Raw genomic sequence first — 15,772 nt, 5'->3', positions numbered from 1 at the left:
ATTTAGTTCCTGGAAGGAGAGCCCAATCCTTAATGTGTCAACAACAATGTCAAAAGTTGGTTTATTCTTCTTGATCTCTTTCACATTTAGCAGATTCACTAATAAAATTCCATGTGTTTTTAAGCCATGACTCACTTGCAAAATTTTCTTTCCACTTGTACAACTTTTGGGTTTTATATTCAACGTGGTTAACAGAGGATAACAAATCACAAAACTGGTAATGTCAAGAAACTTTTGCAACTTTGCTGGTCAACAAGAATATTGCTGTACCTCAAAATACAATGTATTCATAAACAAATCCTTGCGGGAAGGGTATCAATTCATGATATGTTTGTAAGAAATTTGGGAACGTTTTGCATCAAAAATTTGTTAAAACACTATCAACTGTAATATGAAGTGGCAGTCCCTCAACTACCATCTCATTTTCTTCTGCGTCCTTAAAGCAATAGTCTACCAAAAGCTTTAAACTGTGAAACAGCTTTAAATAGTCTGCTGAAGACGGCAAGGCAATTTCCAATGTGGAAATTAGTGTCAGGGAGAGGAAAATGGTCATCAAAAAATGACCGTACATCAGCAGGAGTTACATAGCTAGCAGGGAATTTCTGCATCTATGAGACAGTGGTAGAGATTGGCAGTTTCATCACAGTTATATATCAAGTTGAATCCAATTTCTAAAAGTAAATGCTTCAGTCTATAAACATTTCTGCTATAGTCTTACGTGTTGTGATGTGTACTCCACATTTTTAAGGTGTTGTAATTCATCCTGAAGCAAATTGTCAAAAAATGGTTTGGTTTTTGTTTGAAGTAGACATGTTAACCCAAGTGATGATAACTGCAGAATGTAAATCTGAGCCATCAATATTTGGAGCCCTTACCACAGGTAATAAGCGTTTCTGATCTTCGTGAATACAACTGTAAAGTCTTTCCACCAGGCAATATAAGTCTGGTTGTAGGTCAAGTCTGTTGACAGGGAAAAATGACAGAAACTTTTTTAAAGTGTCCTTTTACAACATGAATAGCTGTGTTTTGTAAAATTGACATTGTGGGATCAGTACCTGGGAAATAGCGCTTTTTTAATTGAATCAGTAGTTCAACATATGCTGGTGCTATTAAGGCAGTCATCAAACTATTATTCCAGTCACTTCGAACACCAACTCCATTATCATCCCGCCACAAATTTCGTCTTGCTGAGTCTAAAGCAAAGTGTCCATTTACATGAAAAGGTAGCCCTGTTTCTAAAGAGAGTGGTAAAAAGCAGAAGGCTCTATGGGGTTTCTTGTAATTATGGAGTGATGCAAGCTGCTACTCCACCACGGGGGAAAAGAGTAATATCCTGATTCTTATGAGCTGAAATAACACTCTTAGAAACTTGTCCATGCTTGAAAATCCTGATCTGTTACAAATTAGCCACGTAGTCAGGTTACCTTCAGAGTCTTCAGTATCCATGGGTATATGTAATTTGTTGAACTGGTATATCTTTCAGCTGCTTCTTTTTTGTAAACACTGTCGATTACAGATGCATGAAATTGTTTCCGTTTTAACCTGTCTCCATCAGTTATTTTGCCTTGTACTGAATACAGTACATTTAGGTGCACCTGTTGACTTTTCTATTTCACAAATAGAAATTTTTCCATATGATTAAGAAACAAAGAAGTTCTGCCCCATCTGAACGCAATTTATCCAAAAGGTTCTGAACCATTCTGTCTGATGAAGGGACAGAGGAAATTTCTGAAACTTTGGCCATTTCTCCATTACGAAGTGGAAATCTAAACATTGTGCAATTGTCAGTTTAAAATGATCACCTAAATAGAGATCTAGAACATCTGAGAACTGTGTTCTGAAATCTGAGTCTAAATCCCTAAACATGCGTCCAGGGCTATCTGATGTAGCTCCTGGTGCATATCTTGCATGAGGATCATAAGATACAGAGTATGTCTTACCCAGAAATAAAAGAAGGACAGTCAGTAATGTGATATACAGAATTGATCCTATTCCATATTGTCCAGTTTTACAAGGATTTCCTTCTTTTGTACCTTTCCAAGGTTTTGATTTCCTCTAACCATCATCTTCAGTAAATGGTTGGTTGTTATAACACACAAAGGTGCTGGCCCTTGTAAAGGTGCCCACTTATCATCATATATTCTATCAACTGGATGTTGTCTTGGGTCAAAAACAAAACAGATTTCTGTGGCTTTAGCATCGTCGGCATTTGAAGGAGCTCTTTCAACATTTCTTTTTCTGAAGGATAAGCATTAAGAATACTTTTAATCCTACTGCTCAGTTTTTCTTTCTGTCCAAATTCAGTTCCAAGTGTTGGTAAAACAGATATTGGATGCATATCTTTCTAAAGCTTAATGTCGCTTTGGAACTGCCTCCAAGTTTTACAGCTACTTCCCTAGGATATCAGCATGACAGTATTTTACAGTGGTATCTTTTACTTTTATCCAGGGACAATCATTGTAACACAATGATTCAGCAGCCAAAAGAGCAAGATTTGGTGTCTGGTAACAGTATTTGCCATACTTTTTCTCACAAAATTCTTGATTCTTTTCTCTAATAAGACTCCATATTCCTTCACTAATAATTCGTCTGCAAAGCTGAAAGTTGCTTCAGTTATTTGTTTTGTCCCTCTCTCCTGATTTTACTGATTCCAAAACAAGAGCAAAATCTTCAACTGTAAAGGAAGGTCTCACACCTATGCTTTCAAAGAGTTCACGGAAATTATTTTTATATTTATTTGGCAACTGATACAAGATAAGGATGCAGCATCAAAGTTCAAATGAAATGAACACTTTTTCTGGTTCAACATAAGCATTCTCAACCAAAATGAAATTATAAGGTTTTAAGCTGTTCAATGATTGCTATCTTTGTGGTTTCATTTTGTAGCATTGCCTCATGAAGGTATTTGTAGCAAGCATTGGTGATATTTTCCTGATACAATGTAATTCCATCAAGTGATTTTGCAACCTCTTTTAATTGGTTAATAACTAAATCAACTGTTGGCTTCTTAAGTAACCCCAAAAACTCTTTAACAGCCAATGACATTGAACCACAACCTTTAAAAGAATGAGAATTTTCATTAAGAATTGGTTGTAAAAGACAAACTATATCTTGGTAGTCAGCGGTATAAAGATCAGTTGCTGCAAACATAGTTTCAGGTTTAAAACTGTTACCTTTCCACTCCAGAGAGAAACCTGCCGGTTTTGTTAGAAATGGGAGGAAAGGGATTGTTTGATATTTTGCAGAAAATTCTTTTGCTCTAGGATCCCTGATTTTTAGTTTTTCATCAATAAGATTCAATAAGATGCTACTTCTCAGGCAAGCAGCAGCATGGTCCCTTTTATTAATTTCAGCTACTGACTCTGCACGTTCTAGCATGTCATCCCATAATATATCATCCTTTGCCATTCCTAATTGAACAAGTTTAATCAAGATAATGGGATTAAGATAATCCTGGGTGGACCCATAAGGAAATCGTCCATCTTTAGTTTCAAATAATTTTGCAACTCGTCCTTCAGGATGGATCAACCTTGAAGGCAAAACTAAAGGATGGCCCTCTAAAGAGCAAGGAACACATGGAGTTACACGAAGAATCCCAGAGAATTCCTCAACCTTTTCATTTAAAACAAAATACATTAAAGGATCCCGAAGTTCTGCTTCAATTTCTTGTATATTGGGGAAAAATACTTCTGAAAAAAATTGTCTCTCAGAAAATGTGTTCTCTAGTAGTATCTGTTTGCAACCTGCTTCTTCAAATCCCAATTTTACTGAAGAAGGAAGTTCAACAGCACAGAGATTCTTTGATCCAGTTTTCTTAAGGTATTTTAAAAATATCTTGAAAGCAGCAGGACCAATGTCTGATCTTTTAAGTATACAATCATCTAAAAATCTCACATTCTTCATAGAAACCCACATAGATCCATCAGAGAAGACTCTAGACACTTCTTTACCTTTCCCATGAGCTATATCTTCATAAAAACCTTGGCATATCACAGAAAAATCATCATGAACTAAATCAGGATCAGGCCACACTGCATAATAAGTATAATCAATTAGTTCTCCATTTATGGCTAATTCTCGTAAAACACTAAGTGCTTCTAGGTAGGCTTTAACAATAACATGTCTCATGAATATATTGTTCCATCTTCCTTTTGTATCTGTCTTCCATATTTCTTTCCTATTTGAAGTAACAGCAAAACAACCATTGATGTGAACTGGCAACCCTGTTTTTATTCTCAGAGGTAAATAGCAGAAAACTTCACCAACATGTTGTTTCACAGTCCATTTTTGGTCTTGAGCTTCAGAAAATAAGACTCCTACTGCACCACAGGGGACAAGCCCAAGCCTTCTTCCACTTTCATTTAGGGAAAATTTTAAAGCCTCTCCAGTATCCATGCAGGTACATATTAGCCACGTAGTAGAATCCACTGTTTTCTGTGGTAGCTCTTCAGATGGCCTTTTAGCCTGTCCTGATTTTGCCATTTCAAATAATGCAGCTGGATCATCATCTGGACCCCTAAAAAGTGGTGACTGCAAATCAGCAATTCTTCTGAACACATGGCGAAATTCTTCAACTGTGATTTGTAATATGCAAGATGACTTTGGTATATCCATGGGAGGTTTTTTGTTACTGCTACTGCAAGTCTTCATGAGCTTAGCAGCTTCTTTTAAAACACTTACAATAGGTACATTTAATGCTTTGGAGGAACAAATGGTTTTTTTAATGACAATTATATCTTGTGCTAAACCAGGATTGGTTTCTTCAATTTTCAAGTACTTCAAAAACATGGTATTGACATTCTGAGTGAAGAGGATAAGCCTATGTCCACAGAGGCTAAATTCATCCACAAGGGAGTAAATGTCTGCTGTATTATAGCAAGTACTACTGACTTCACTCAATTTAGCTTCATGTTGTGTTCTAAATGAAAGTCGGAAAAGAGTTCCTTTGTAACTGTAAGGTGCTTCTACAGTTAGTGGTAATTGACAGCCAAATACATCTATAAATGGCTTGAACTGATTAGGAAATTTCCTAAGTCTTTTTTGTTGCTTACTCCAATTAATTTTGATGCCAGGGTTAGATTTATCTTTAATATGTTTACTTAGGTGGTTTATATTTGGATCGAACATTATCATGAACTCTCGACTCATAATGATAGGAATGTCAGTGATATGTACACTGAATTAAAGCCAAGACCAAATTTTCCAACTTTATCAACCTCTCCTCTTTTTTAAAGATTCTCCTAATCTAGTTATGTTTATAAAGTCTGAATCAGAGAATTCAGAATTGTTATATGACCACAGAGCAGGTCCATGGCAGGCTCCATCCCTGGGTCTAGAAGATTCTCTCTATATCCATGTTTCTTCTCATATCAATCATGAAATTGCATTCTGTTGCATTTGCATCATCAGCATTTTGAAGTAACTCCTTAAAAATATCTGAAACTGAAGGATATTCCTTCTAAAATGTTTTTAATTCTTACAGTAAGTGGTTCTCTCTGTCCTGACTGTTCAACACCCCATATTTTCAGGATTGATCAACCTTGTACTAAGGCATGGAACTTTTAACCATTCTGCAGTTTTCATTGGGTAATGTCTTCATGAACCAAATTGATTGGTTCCACAGAATTCTTCCAGTAAGTCATTAAGGTCATCAACTTTAATATCACAGTAACAGCATTCATGAATTGGTTTCATCATAAGTTTTGAAGGATTCTTGCTATAGTGAATTGGAACTGGTGTATTGAGGCTTGCTGGAATCTGATTGCTATACACTCATCGAATAATATTCAGCATAAGATGAAGATTTTGTTTGCTTTCTTCTTCACTAAGTTCTTGATCACTTTTAAGATATACCTTCTGAATAACCATGGAAATATGGTCTGATGTCAGTTCTTCTATTGAACCACAGGCCTTAAAAAGCTGGTGGAATTTTGCCATTAGTGTTTTAGGGTACACTATACAAATAAGGTTGAAGTTTCAAGGTCATGTATTGGTTTTATTACTGCCTGAGCCAGGGGACAGAAGTTTTTTACCTGTCCAGAACCCATGGAAACTTCAGAGCTTTAAAAGATTCTTTGCCTTCATCTAATGATCATGCATGAATCCATAATTTCAAGCAAAATATGTTGAACTGGTAATAGTCTTCATCACTAAAGGTTTTTGAACTATCCAATCAACAACAATCTTAAAGTGTTTTTAAGACTGCATTATGCTAGGTTTTGTGAATATGCCAAGAGTTTTTTTCCAAATTTGCATGATACTTTCAACAAGAGGAACTGATGAACCAACTAAGGTAGCATGAGATATGTCACACATTTCTGGTGGTGAACAAAGATTACAAAGGTCTCCTTTCCAGATTAAAGATCCTGGATAATTTGGAGGCCTTTCTTTACATGTTGGAACCCCACTTTATCTTCTTCAGTGTTGCTTTTGCTTCAGATGACTGTAACAGAGTATGATTTTTGTTTCAAAATCATTAAGAGAGTATTTAGCTTTCTTTAAAAGGTATCCAGATTTGGACTAGAACTAACTTGTAATTCTTCAATTTTTTTTGCCACTTGTATGATATCTTTTTCTTTGAGATTGGTTTCATTTTTTAATCCAATCTGTCTCAAAGAATGAAGAATGTCTGAAGAGGTAAAAATGCTAGGTGGAAAGGAGATTTCTTCTTCTAGCATGGAAACAAATCCTGTAGTTATAGCAATATCAGAATCAAAGAGTTCACTTGGCTGAAACGTGTCCCTGTGAAATCTGATATAAATTTTAATGGCATTTACCCAATCAATTACATGTGGATTCTCATTTTTCAGAGAGGACAGATTTTCAAGAATCCATATCATAAGCTGTGTTGTTTCTTCATGAGAATAAAACCATTTTCAATATCTTTTTAAAATAAACTTTAAGCAACCAGTGCTTTTTAGCTGCTCTACTTTCAACATATTTGCCAAACGTATGGTAGCTTCATCACTGTTATCAATTACTGGAATGGAAAGTCTCAGATCTGGTGGAAGTTTAGCAGTATGATGTAACACTTTACAACCTTTCAGTTTGTAAAAGAGGAAATCCCTTGACTAGATGAATGATTAATTCTTTTAAATATTGTCAATTCCTGAATGATTCTTTTTTCCTTTTCATTTATATCAGTAAAACTAGCTAAGACTTTCCTCAGAGCAATCTTTATGTGTTGGAAGCAATGAAGCTACTTGATTACACAGTTTCTGCAATGACATCTTCTCCATTATCTGCAAAACAGCACTTGGTAATGTGGAATGTACATATTTTTTAATAAGAGGATGTTGCATAGAAGGATCTAGTTTTTTAAGGACAATGCCCGCCAAGCTTTTGTACAATGTCTGCTAAAAATTCTGGAAGCTGTGCTTCAGATTCATCATCTAAAATAACTGGTGATGGGATCCTGAGTCTAATGAGTTCCACAAATGTCTGACTTTTCTCCAATGTAGTCTTAGGGATAAGTGGCATTTCATCAAAGAGAGACAAATCCTCTGAAAAATGTATATAGAGATTCTTCCAGACCATCTTCAGCCATGAAAGAGATGGATGATCACTGTCTTCAGCAAATGGATGCCACTGAAACTACCAGTTCTCTGCCAGCCAAAATGCATTCATTACTTCTTAATAAGACGTGCAAATCGTTCCGGGTTCAGAAGCTGCAGTTGAGTGCAGGGTCTTCCTGTAAATTATATTTAACAATAATGTTATTTGTGAATAGATATAAAACTCTAAGGGTTTCTGGCCTTATATTCTCATTATGTTACATATGTATTTGTTATATATGTGCATATATAAATAGTTTAACTAAAAACCTATTTCTGAATAATTAGATCAAATTATGTGCATATGTGTGTACCCACGTGTATATATAAATATATATGTCTGAATACACATGTGTATATGTTTATGTACACATTGGGTATTTCCAAACACATACATATGTCCTAACTTTTGAAAAAAAAAAGCCCCTGCCCTTGGGGCTTTAAATATATACAACCGTACATATAAAGATACTTTCTAAATTATACTATAGAAGATTATACTTCCTAAGGTATATTACTGTAATTCAAACTTTTAGCCCTTCAGGCAAATAACCTTTGTAAAAATACATGTTTTTAATGTATATTACATTTATTTAAAAAGCATCAGGAGGGGGCAGCTTGGTGGTACAGTGGATAGAGCATCGGCCCTGGATTCAGGAGTACCTGGAGTTTCAAATCCAGCCTCAGACCCTTGACACTTACTAGCTGTGTGACCCTGGGCAAGTCACTTAACCCCAATTGCCTCATCAAAAAAAATAAAAAAGCATCAGGAAAAATATAGATAGTATCTTTATGGGAACATTTGCATTTAAATTGTAGATACTTTCTAAATGGTTCATTTGCATAATCTTTTGCCAAGCTCATATCTATTAAAACATCTAATTATATTACATTTTTACTACCACTTCCAAAATAATTTCAATATATTTAAAACCCCTTTGTGCTTAAGTTTTGTCTGAGTGTGTTTTGTCTATCTAGGTAGTCATTGTATCAGTAAGAGCCAAAAACTGGAAACTACGAAAAACATTTGGACCGTTTTGTGCCTACAGGTAAATTTTTTTTCATCAAAAGGCAAATCTTTTAATAAAAAAGCCTCAGACAATAATCAAAAACATATCGAATATTTTGTCCAATTCTAAAATACCTTAAGAATCAATTTTGTTTCATTATGCCTCAAATGCATGACATCATTGAGCAAATAGGTATATAGTTGAACTCCCTCATTTTTACAAATGAGAAAACAGAGTCAAAAAGATTTTAAAATTTTTTAAACTTCAGGAAGGTCACAGAGTAGAACAGTAAAACCAGAATTTGGGTTTCCTCCCTCCTAGTCAGTATTTTTTAAACTGTATCATACTCCATCTAGAACTATTGATTTCAATAGTTACTGAGGCCCAGATTCAAAGTGTCTAATTTAGAATGCCTACCTATTTAACCTCAAAATATATTGGTGTTTTTAATATAATCCTAATAAAAAGAAATGAAGCATAAAGAAAAAAGATTAAGACAAAATTAAGAAAATATTTCTAGAGCACCAGCCCTGGATTCAGGAGGACCTGAGTTCAAATCCGGCCAGACACTTAATAATAGCTGTATGACCCTGGGCAAGTCACTTAACCTCAATTGCCTCACCACAAGAAAGAAAGAAAGAAAGAAAGAAAGAAAGAAAGAAAGAAAGAAAGAAAGAAAGAAAGAAAGAAAGAAAGAAAGAAAGGAAGGAAGGAAGGAAGGAAGGAAGGAAGGAAGGAAGGAAGGAAGGAAGGAAGGAAGGAAGGAAGGAAGGAAGGAAGGAAGGAAGGAAGGAAGGAAGGAAGGAAGGAAGGAAGAAAGAAAATATTTCACCAATGCATTAAGATAACATAATTATTAAGAAATACTATTTATCTCTAGAAATCTCCTTTTTAAAAAGTACTATTGCCTGAGCAATCTTCGTTTGAGTTATAATGGGAAATGAAAGTGATGTAAAAATAAAAGATTCCAATAAAAACCATTTTTAAAATCTTCATCCTGGAGATTAAGTGATGAAATTATACTTCCTCCTGCTGGAGAGTAGGAGTCTCTAAGGTCTAAATGTGTGAAATGTTGCATATTTCAGATGTGGTCATTTTATCTGCTGATTTGAGTGATGTGTTAAAGATGTCTCAAGAAATTGCTTTAATGGGGGAAAAGGCATCAACAAAAATTTTTAAATACAAAGTGATATATTAAGCTGCAAAAAAGTAATCATACCTTTAATGAAAATACAAACTTCAAATGCTTTCAGAAGCTTTTTGTTTTGTTTTACAGATGAGAAAATTAAAATCAATGTTTACAAAGGCATTGAGAAGCAATGTTCTAAGCAATTTAGTAGTACTGCTGTGAAAAATGTCAAGCCTATAACTGAATTCTGAATAAATGTTGGAAAACATTATAGAATACTGTTATAAAAGAAGCTGGGGAACATAGAATGTTTGAGAAATCTATTTCCATAACTTCCAACTCAGGAGAAGAGAAAGCTTTTTAGAGTCTTAAAAGCATGAAGAGTTACAACTAATTTTTTAAAAGTTATTTTTCAAAGAGTTACACAGCCTTGCTGTGTTTAAAAAAAAAAAATTCTGGCAGAAATATGTCAGCATTTTGGCTCCTATAGAATGGTATTAACAGTTATGTTCCAAATACTTTTATATTCAATAGCATAGTATTTAATTTAAAACTCAGTAATACTGAGTAAAATTATAAAAGCATATAATGGATCCATGACTCTCAGTCTGAACCAAAAATAGTACTCTAATAGAATATTTCTTTTAAAATATTGTTATTTAAGTATTATTTCTTAGTGACAGTTATATCTTCAAAATATCAAAACACAAAATAAGACAAAGCTGGAATAAAACGATGGAAGCTTGAAGTAGAAAACCAGACTATTCATGAATGTTGAAAATCCAAAACAATATGACCTATAACAATTAATCATGGCACAAAATAAAAGGAATTACCATGATATGAGAAAGTAATACTTTTCTGTTTAAATCTTTTCTTACAGTTGATCATTCTTTTGAAATATTAAAAATGACATTTAGAAATGAATTGAGGGGGCAGCTAGATGGCGCAGTGGTTAAAGTGCTGGCCCTGGATTCAGGAGGACCTGAGTTCAAATCCAGCCTCAGACACTTGACACTTACTAGCTGTGTGACCCTGGGCAAGTCACTTAACCCCCATTGCCCCACCAAAAAAAAAAAAACAAAAACAAAAACAAAAACAGAAATGAATTGAAATTAGATTGAAAAGTCAGAATCTTTTTTACATGGTTACTTCTAAATCAGAACCATTAATACAATTTTCTTTTTAAAAAAGATAATTCATCAATGTATTTTCTATAAAACAGTATCATTCTATTCTGTTATTTTTAATTCAAGTAATTTTCTGTGACAAAATCATTGAAAGAAATTTTGAAGTGAGTCTACAGACTATCATCAGGAAACATACTATACAAATCAAAATCTTTGACAGATACAAAAAAAAAAACCCCAAACACCCTGATTCTTGTATGTATGTTACAATTTATAATGGTTAGGTGTAATGTTCATCCAGCAATCACGTTTAATACTTTTATATGGACTCCACTAATCTATAAAATATATACTAAGTTATATGCAAATTGTAAGTACTGATATGAATAAAATATCAATTTATAACACAAACACAAACAACATGCAACTAGCTAACACACCAACCATGCTTAAGTAAAACCACACTAGAGAAAAAAAGGGAAGTCATTGAGGCACAAACCTAATAAGCATCTACCTTGGGCAAATTTGAAGTGCTGATTTCTTCTTTGTTTTATTGCTTTGAATCCTTACCAAGTTTAAGTTATTTGATTTTTATAACAACAAAACTGTTTATACAGAGGAAAGTATTTTCATACTTTGGATATAAGTACCTGCATACAAGAACATTTAATTATTTTTTTCCTCAAAAATAATTCTAGTTATTCAGTGTTATCAACACAGAATATCTCAAATTTATATGCCATTAAGGTTTTCCATGGCCTTAACAATTATATACCATCAATAATTTCTAGTAATGACTGTTAACAAAAGCAACAAAATTTCCCTGGAGAATATGTTTATAGGAAATTGAGAGATAAGATGTTTTCTCATGTGTCTAAAATAGGGTTTTACTGGGATCCAATGATCCTGTGGACAGGTATCAGGAGATCCATGAATTTAAATAGCAAAAACAAAACAAAACAAAACAAAAAACCCCACAACTTTATTTTCACTAAACTTGAATTAAAACTTAGCATTTCCTTCAATTATTTAAAAAATTCTTTTGGGAGGCGACTAGGTGGCACAGTGGATAGAGCACCGGCCTGGGAGTCAGGAGTACCTGAGTTCAAATCCGGCCTCAGACACTTAACACTAGCTGTGTGACCCTGGGCAAGTCACTTAACCCCAATTGCCTCACTTAAAAAAAAAATTTTTTTTAATTCTTTTGGGGGTAGGTGTATAGACTTCACCAGACTGTCAAAGGAATTGATTAAAACCAGCTCAAACCAGAGGATTTCTTTCCTTAATAAATATGTGGTGTGTGTGTGTGTGTGTGTGTGTGAGTGTGTGTGTATGTATGTATGTCCTGGAGGGGGCAGCTAGGTGGCGCAGTGGATAAAGCACTGGCCCTGGATTCAGGAGGACCTAAGTTCAAATCCGGCCTCAGGCACTTGACAGTAGCTGTGTTACCCTGGGCAAGTCACTTAACCTTCACTGCCCCACTTAAAAAAAAATAATTAAAAGAGAGTTATTTAAAAAATACCTGGAAAAGCCCAAGGGGCCCAGTAATCACTACATATGTCATCCACGAACCTAAACAGGTTAACCCAATACCTAAGTATCTCACAGAGTGATGAATTATTTGGCCACAGTAACTCTGAAATCATATAGTCATTCAGCTTCTGACTTAAGACCTCCAATTAGGGGAAAACCACTACCTGCACAGGCTCATAAGATCATAGACTTGGAGTTGGAAAGGATCTCAGAGGCTACCTATTCCAACCCTTTCATTCCACAAATGAAGAAACTGAATCCCATGGAGAGTCTAAGGTTACATAAATAATAAGTATCAGAGGCAGGATATGAATTCATATTTTATGAATTCATATTCATAAGCCAGAAATCTTTCTACTCTTGTATTCTGAGGGAGTTCTGTCCATTTTTTGGATATAGCTCTCATTATTAGAGAGTTTTTCCTTGCATCTTAAAGACACTCTACTAAAATTAAAAATTAAAGGACCTGAATTGAGAAAATCACACATCTTTAAATCACTGAGGTGATTAAAGCTGCAATGGCAGCTGTAATCTAATGTTTTATAACAGTCCAATGATAATACTTTTTTAAAATGAAGTATTTGATTTTTTTCCCCACACAAATTTGGTAAAAGCTTATGACATCTCATTAAGTTTCCGGTTGAGCCCTATCTTCCCAAAAAGCAAACTAATATTCTACAACCTCATTAGTTTCAAAGAAAACTCAGAAGCACAAATATGAACATCTTAGCAAATCCCTTAATGCAGGACAGTAAGCTACAAAATAATAAACTCAAGAGTATAAATGTTGTGGTTCTCAATACTATAAATGTCACTATTGTTATTGTTCTATAATTCTGCTAATGACTTATTCATAACTGCTTGAGTTCACAGCTCCTAGACAAACCACTGACAGTTAAAATTATCATTGATGCTTTCACCATCTGTATCAAATTAAATTTTCACTGTTAAAAGTCTTTGGCTAGGGGCAGCTAGGTGGCACAGTGGATGGAGCACTGGCCCTGGACTCAAGAGGACCTGAGTTCAAATCTGACCTCAGACACTTAACACTTATCAGCTGTGTGACCCTGGACAAGTCACTTAACCCTAATTGCCTTGCAAAAAAAAAAAAAGCCTTTGGCTAGAATTTATATAATCATAGTATTTATTCTATTTTCACTTTCAGTAAAAGCTTGAAAACAAATTTAATAATGCCTGCATTTAAACTATATTAGTCAATAAGCATTTTGGACATGCTAATTTCTAATCTAGCCCTAATATCAGTATTCCCTACCTTATGTAATTAGATACAATTGAACAAAGTCAATTTTTATAAAGCACTAAGTCCTAGTTTCTCATTGATTTTCTTGTAAAAAAAATCAATGTGTTCACATAGAAAATAAATTCACAAATTATGGATGAAGGGGTGTCCATCTAAGACTTTTATTCTGCAGCCATACACCAAAAATTTAGCATCTTTCTTCTATGGTCTATACTACCCTAGCCCACAGCATAAAAATTTCACCTATAGTATTCCCTAGATCACACACACACACACACACACACACACACACACACTATTCCCAGGTCTTTTGTCTCTTTGCTCTGGGAAATTATGTCTATTGGAATCAGACTATAGTCGCATTAGGCACTACAATTCAACACATGATCTATTTCAGGCTAAGTATATCTTAAATATAAGGTCAATGAATTAGTTCCTTCATACATAACCAAATTAGTAATTTGAATTTTTATGCTGGTATTTAGAACAAAGAATACTTGAATTACTATATGCTCATGTCTGTTTTAAAAAACATACAAATTTTTAAAGATATCACCAATAATCTGGCAATAAATTTAATTTCTGACAGCTTCAAGAATGAGGAAATATCCAAAAGCAAACAAACACCAGGCTTCAACTTACACAATGTTCAATCAATAAGCCTACCTGAATATCCCCAGAGAAGTTGTTGAGCTAGAATATAATCAAATTCACTCTTAGAAAAGGATGATTTTTCACACAAACATGATAAAAACAAAAATATTTGGATATCTTATCAGTTATATCTACTATGTGAAAAGCATAGATGTGCTTTGTATACATCCAAAAATCACAGAATCTTTAAGCTGGAAGGACCTCAGAAAGCAACTAATCCAAGTTCTCATTTTACTTATGAGGAAAATAAAAAGGACAGAAAATGGAATCATTTTAAATTTAATTCTATATATCAAATGAAGATATTTATTGCTATCTATTTATCTGGATGACCCACCAACATAATGAAAATTATTAGGGAGTAACATAAGCAGTGTTTAGGCATTTTTAGTACTATTATACACTAAACTTAAGCATCTTCCTCCTATTCTCCTCTCCCTTATCCATTTTGACCTCTTGGTAAGCCAATTCTAAACTGTCGTCTTCTTTCAATTTCCTTGCCCCTTTATACTATCGAAGATCTTACCTTTTAAAATTCCAGCTTTGTATCACTCCTTTGTATCCACTGCCTTTGCATCCACTTCCTACTTATATGTTGTTGAACAAAACTGAATAAAATCATGAAACCACTACAAGTTTACATTACAGAATCTAAACTGGGGCACTGCAACAAGGTAATCTTTTTACATTCTCATAATCATTTCATAATCCCACTTACCAAAGTGAGTTTCATCCAAATCATTTCATCTCTTGCAACCTCTCACTCATTCTAACCCACCCTTCCATTTAAGAACACTGCCTAATATTTTACTGAAAAAAATGAGCCTATTCATCAAAATCTCCCTCTTCTCTATTATTCCTAATCTTCTCATATTCCTCAGCTTCCACTATCTCCTCCTTTACTGCTATTTGACATGAAGTGTCCCTTCTCTATGCCAAAGTTAATCTTTCTCTATGTACAAATGAACCTACTCTATCCTGTCTTGTCCAGATTTCCTCCTCTATCCTCCCTTACTGTCTCACTAATCTTCAATCATTACCTACCAGTTACTTCCCTATTACTTACAAACACAGCCATGATTCCCTCATCCTCAATTAATCTATCCATCACATCCCTCCCAGCTATCATCTTGTATTTCTCTTCCCATTTATGACTAAACTTCTTGAAAAGGCCTGTCTACAACAGATTTCCCCTTCCCCCATCCTTTCCTGTCATGTTCTTCTTAACTCTTTACACTCTGGCTTCTAAACACATCATTCAACTGAAACTGTTCTCTCTAAAGTTACTAAGGAACTCCTAATTGGAAAATATAATGGCCTTTTTCTCAATTCTCATACTTTTTGAATTCTCTGCAGTCTGCCACTGTCATTCACCATCTTCTTGATATTCTCTTCTATCTAGGTTTTCATGACACTGCTCTCTCTTTGGGTTACCTTTTACCTGTATGAAAACTCTTCTCTATCTCCTTTGCTGGATCATTTTCCAGATAACAATGGCAAAG

At 34.4% G+C, this 15,772-nt stretch overlaps 1 protein-coding gene across 1 annotated transcript in view; it reads right to left on the bottom strand.

Annotated features, from left to right (window-relative positions):
- The window catches only part of SACS (sacsin molecular chaperone), a 46,588-nt gene that overhangs the window by 5,559 nt on the left and 25,257 nt on the right, over positions 1-15,772 (bottom strand). Inside the window, 44 exon segments of the mRNA XM_043991636.1 lie at positions 1-33; positions 36-64; positions 66-259; positions 262-312; positions 314-486; positions 489-512; positions 515-596; positions 598-704; positions 707-730; positions 733-796; positions 798-1,004; positions 1,006-1,287; positions 1,289-1,368; positions 1,371-1,446; positions 1,448-1,498; positions 1,500-1,589; positions 1,591-1,639; positions 1,641-1,788; positions 1,791-1,920; positions 1,922-1,986; positions 1,989-2,093; positions 2,096-2,212; positions 2,215-2,314; positions 2,316-2,846; positions 2,848-5,174; positions 5,177-5,228; positions 5,230-5,321; positions 5,324-5,350; positions 5,353-5,455; positions 5,457-5,516; positions 5,518-5,586; positions 5,589-5,624; positions 5,626-5,949; positions 5,951-5,974; positions 5,976-6,023; positions 6,025-6,039; positions 6,041-6,168; positions 6,171-6,402; positions 6,404-6,466; positions 6,468-7,051; positions 7,054-7,171; positions 7,173-7,331; positions 7,333-7,634; positions 7,637-7,690. Coding sequence (XP_043847571.1) covers positions 1-33; positions 36-64; positions 66-259; positions 262-312; positions 314-486; positions 489-512; positions 515-596; positions 598-704; positions 707-730; positions 733-796; positions 798-1,004; positions 1,006-1,287; positions 1,289-1,368; positions 1,371-1,446; positions 1,448-1,498; positions 1,500-1,589; positions 1,591-1,639; positions 1,641-1,788; positions 1,791-1,920; positions 1,922-1,986; positions 1,989-2,093; positions 2,096-2,212; positions 2,215-2,314; positions 2,316-2,846; positions 2,848-5,174; positions 5,177-5,228; positions 5,230-5,321; positions 5,324-5,350; positions 5,353-5,455; positions 5,457-5,516; positions 5,518-5,586; positions 5,589-5,624; positions 5,626-5,949; positions 5,951-5,974; positions 5,976-6,023; positions 6,025-6,039; positions 6,041-6,168; positions 6,171-6,402; positions 6,404-6,466; positions 6,468-7,051; positions 7,054-7,171; positions 7,173-7,331; positions 7,333-7,634; positions 7,637-7,690 — 7,629 coding nt within the window.

The sequence above is a fragment of the Dromiciops gliroides genome, chromosome 3, assembly GCF_019393635.1.
Source record: "Dromiciops gliroides isolate mDroGli1 chromosome 3, mDroGli1.pri, whole genome shotgun sequence".
In the NCBI taxonomy this organism is placed as follows: Eukaryota; Metazoa; Chordata; class Mammalia; order Microbiotheria; family Microbiotheriidae; genus Dromiciops; species Dromiciops gliroides.
The sequence above is the reverse complement of the archived record's forward strand: the minus strand, read 5'-3'. Positions and strand labels throughout refer to the sequence as shown.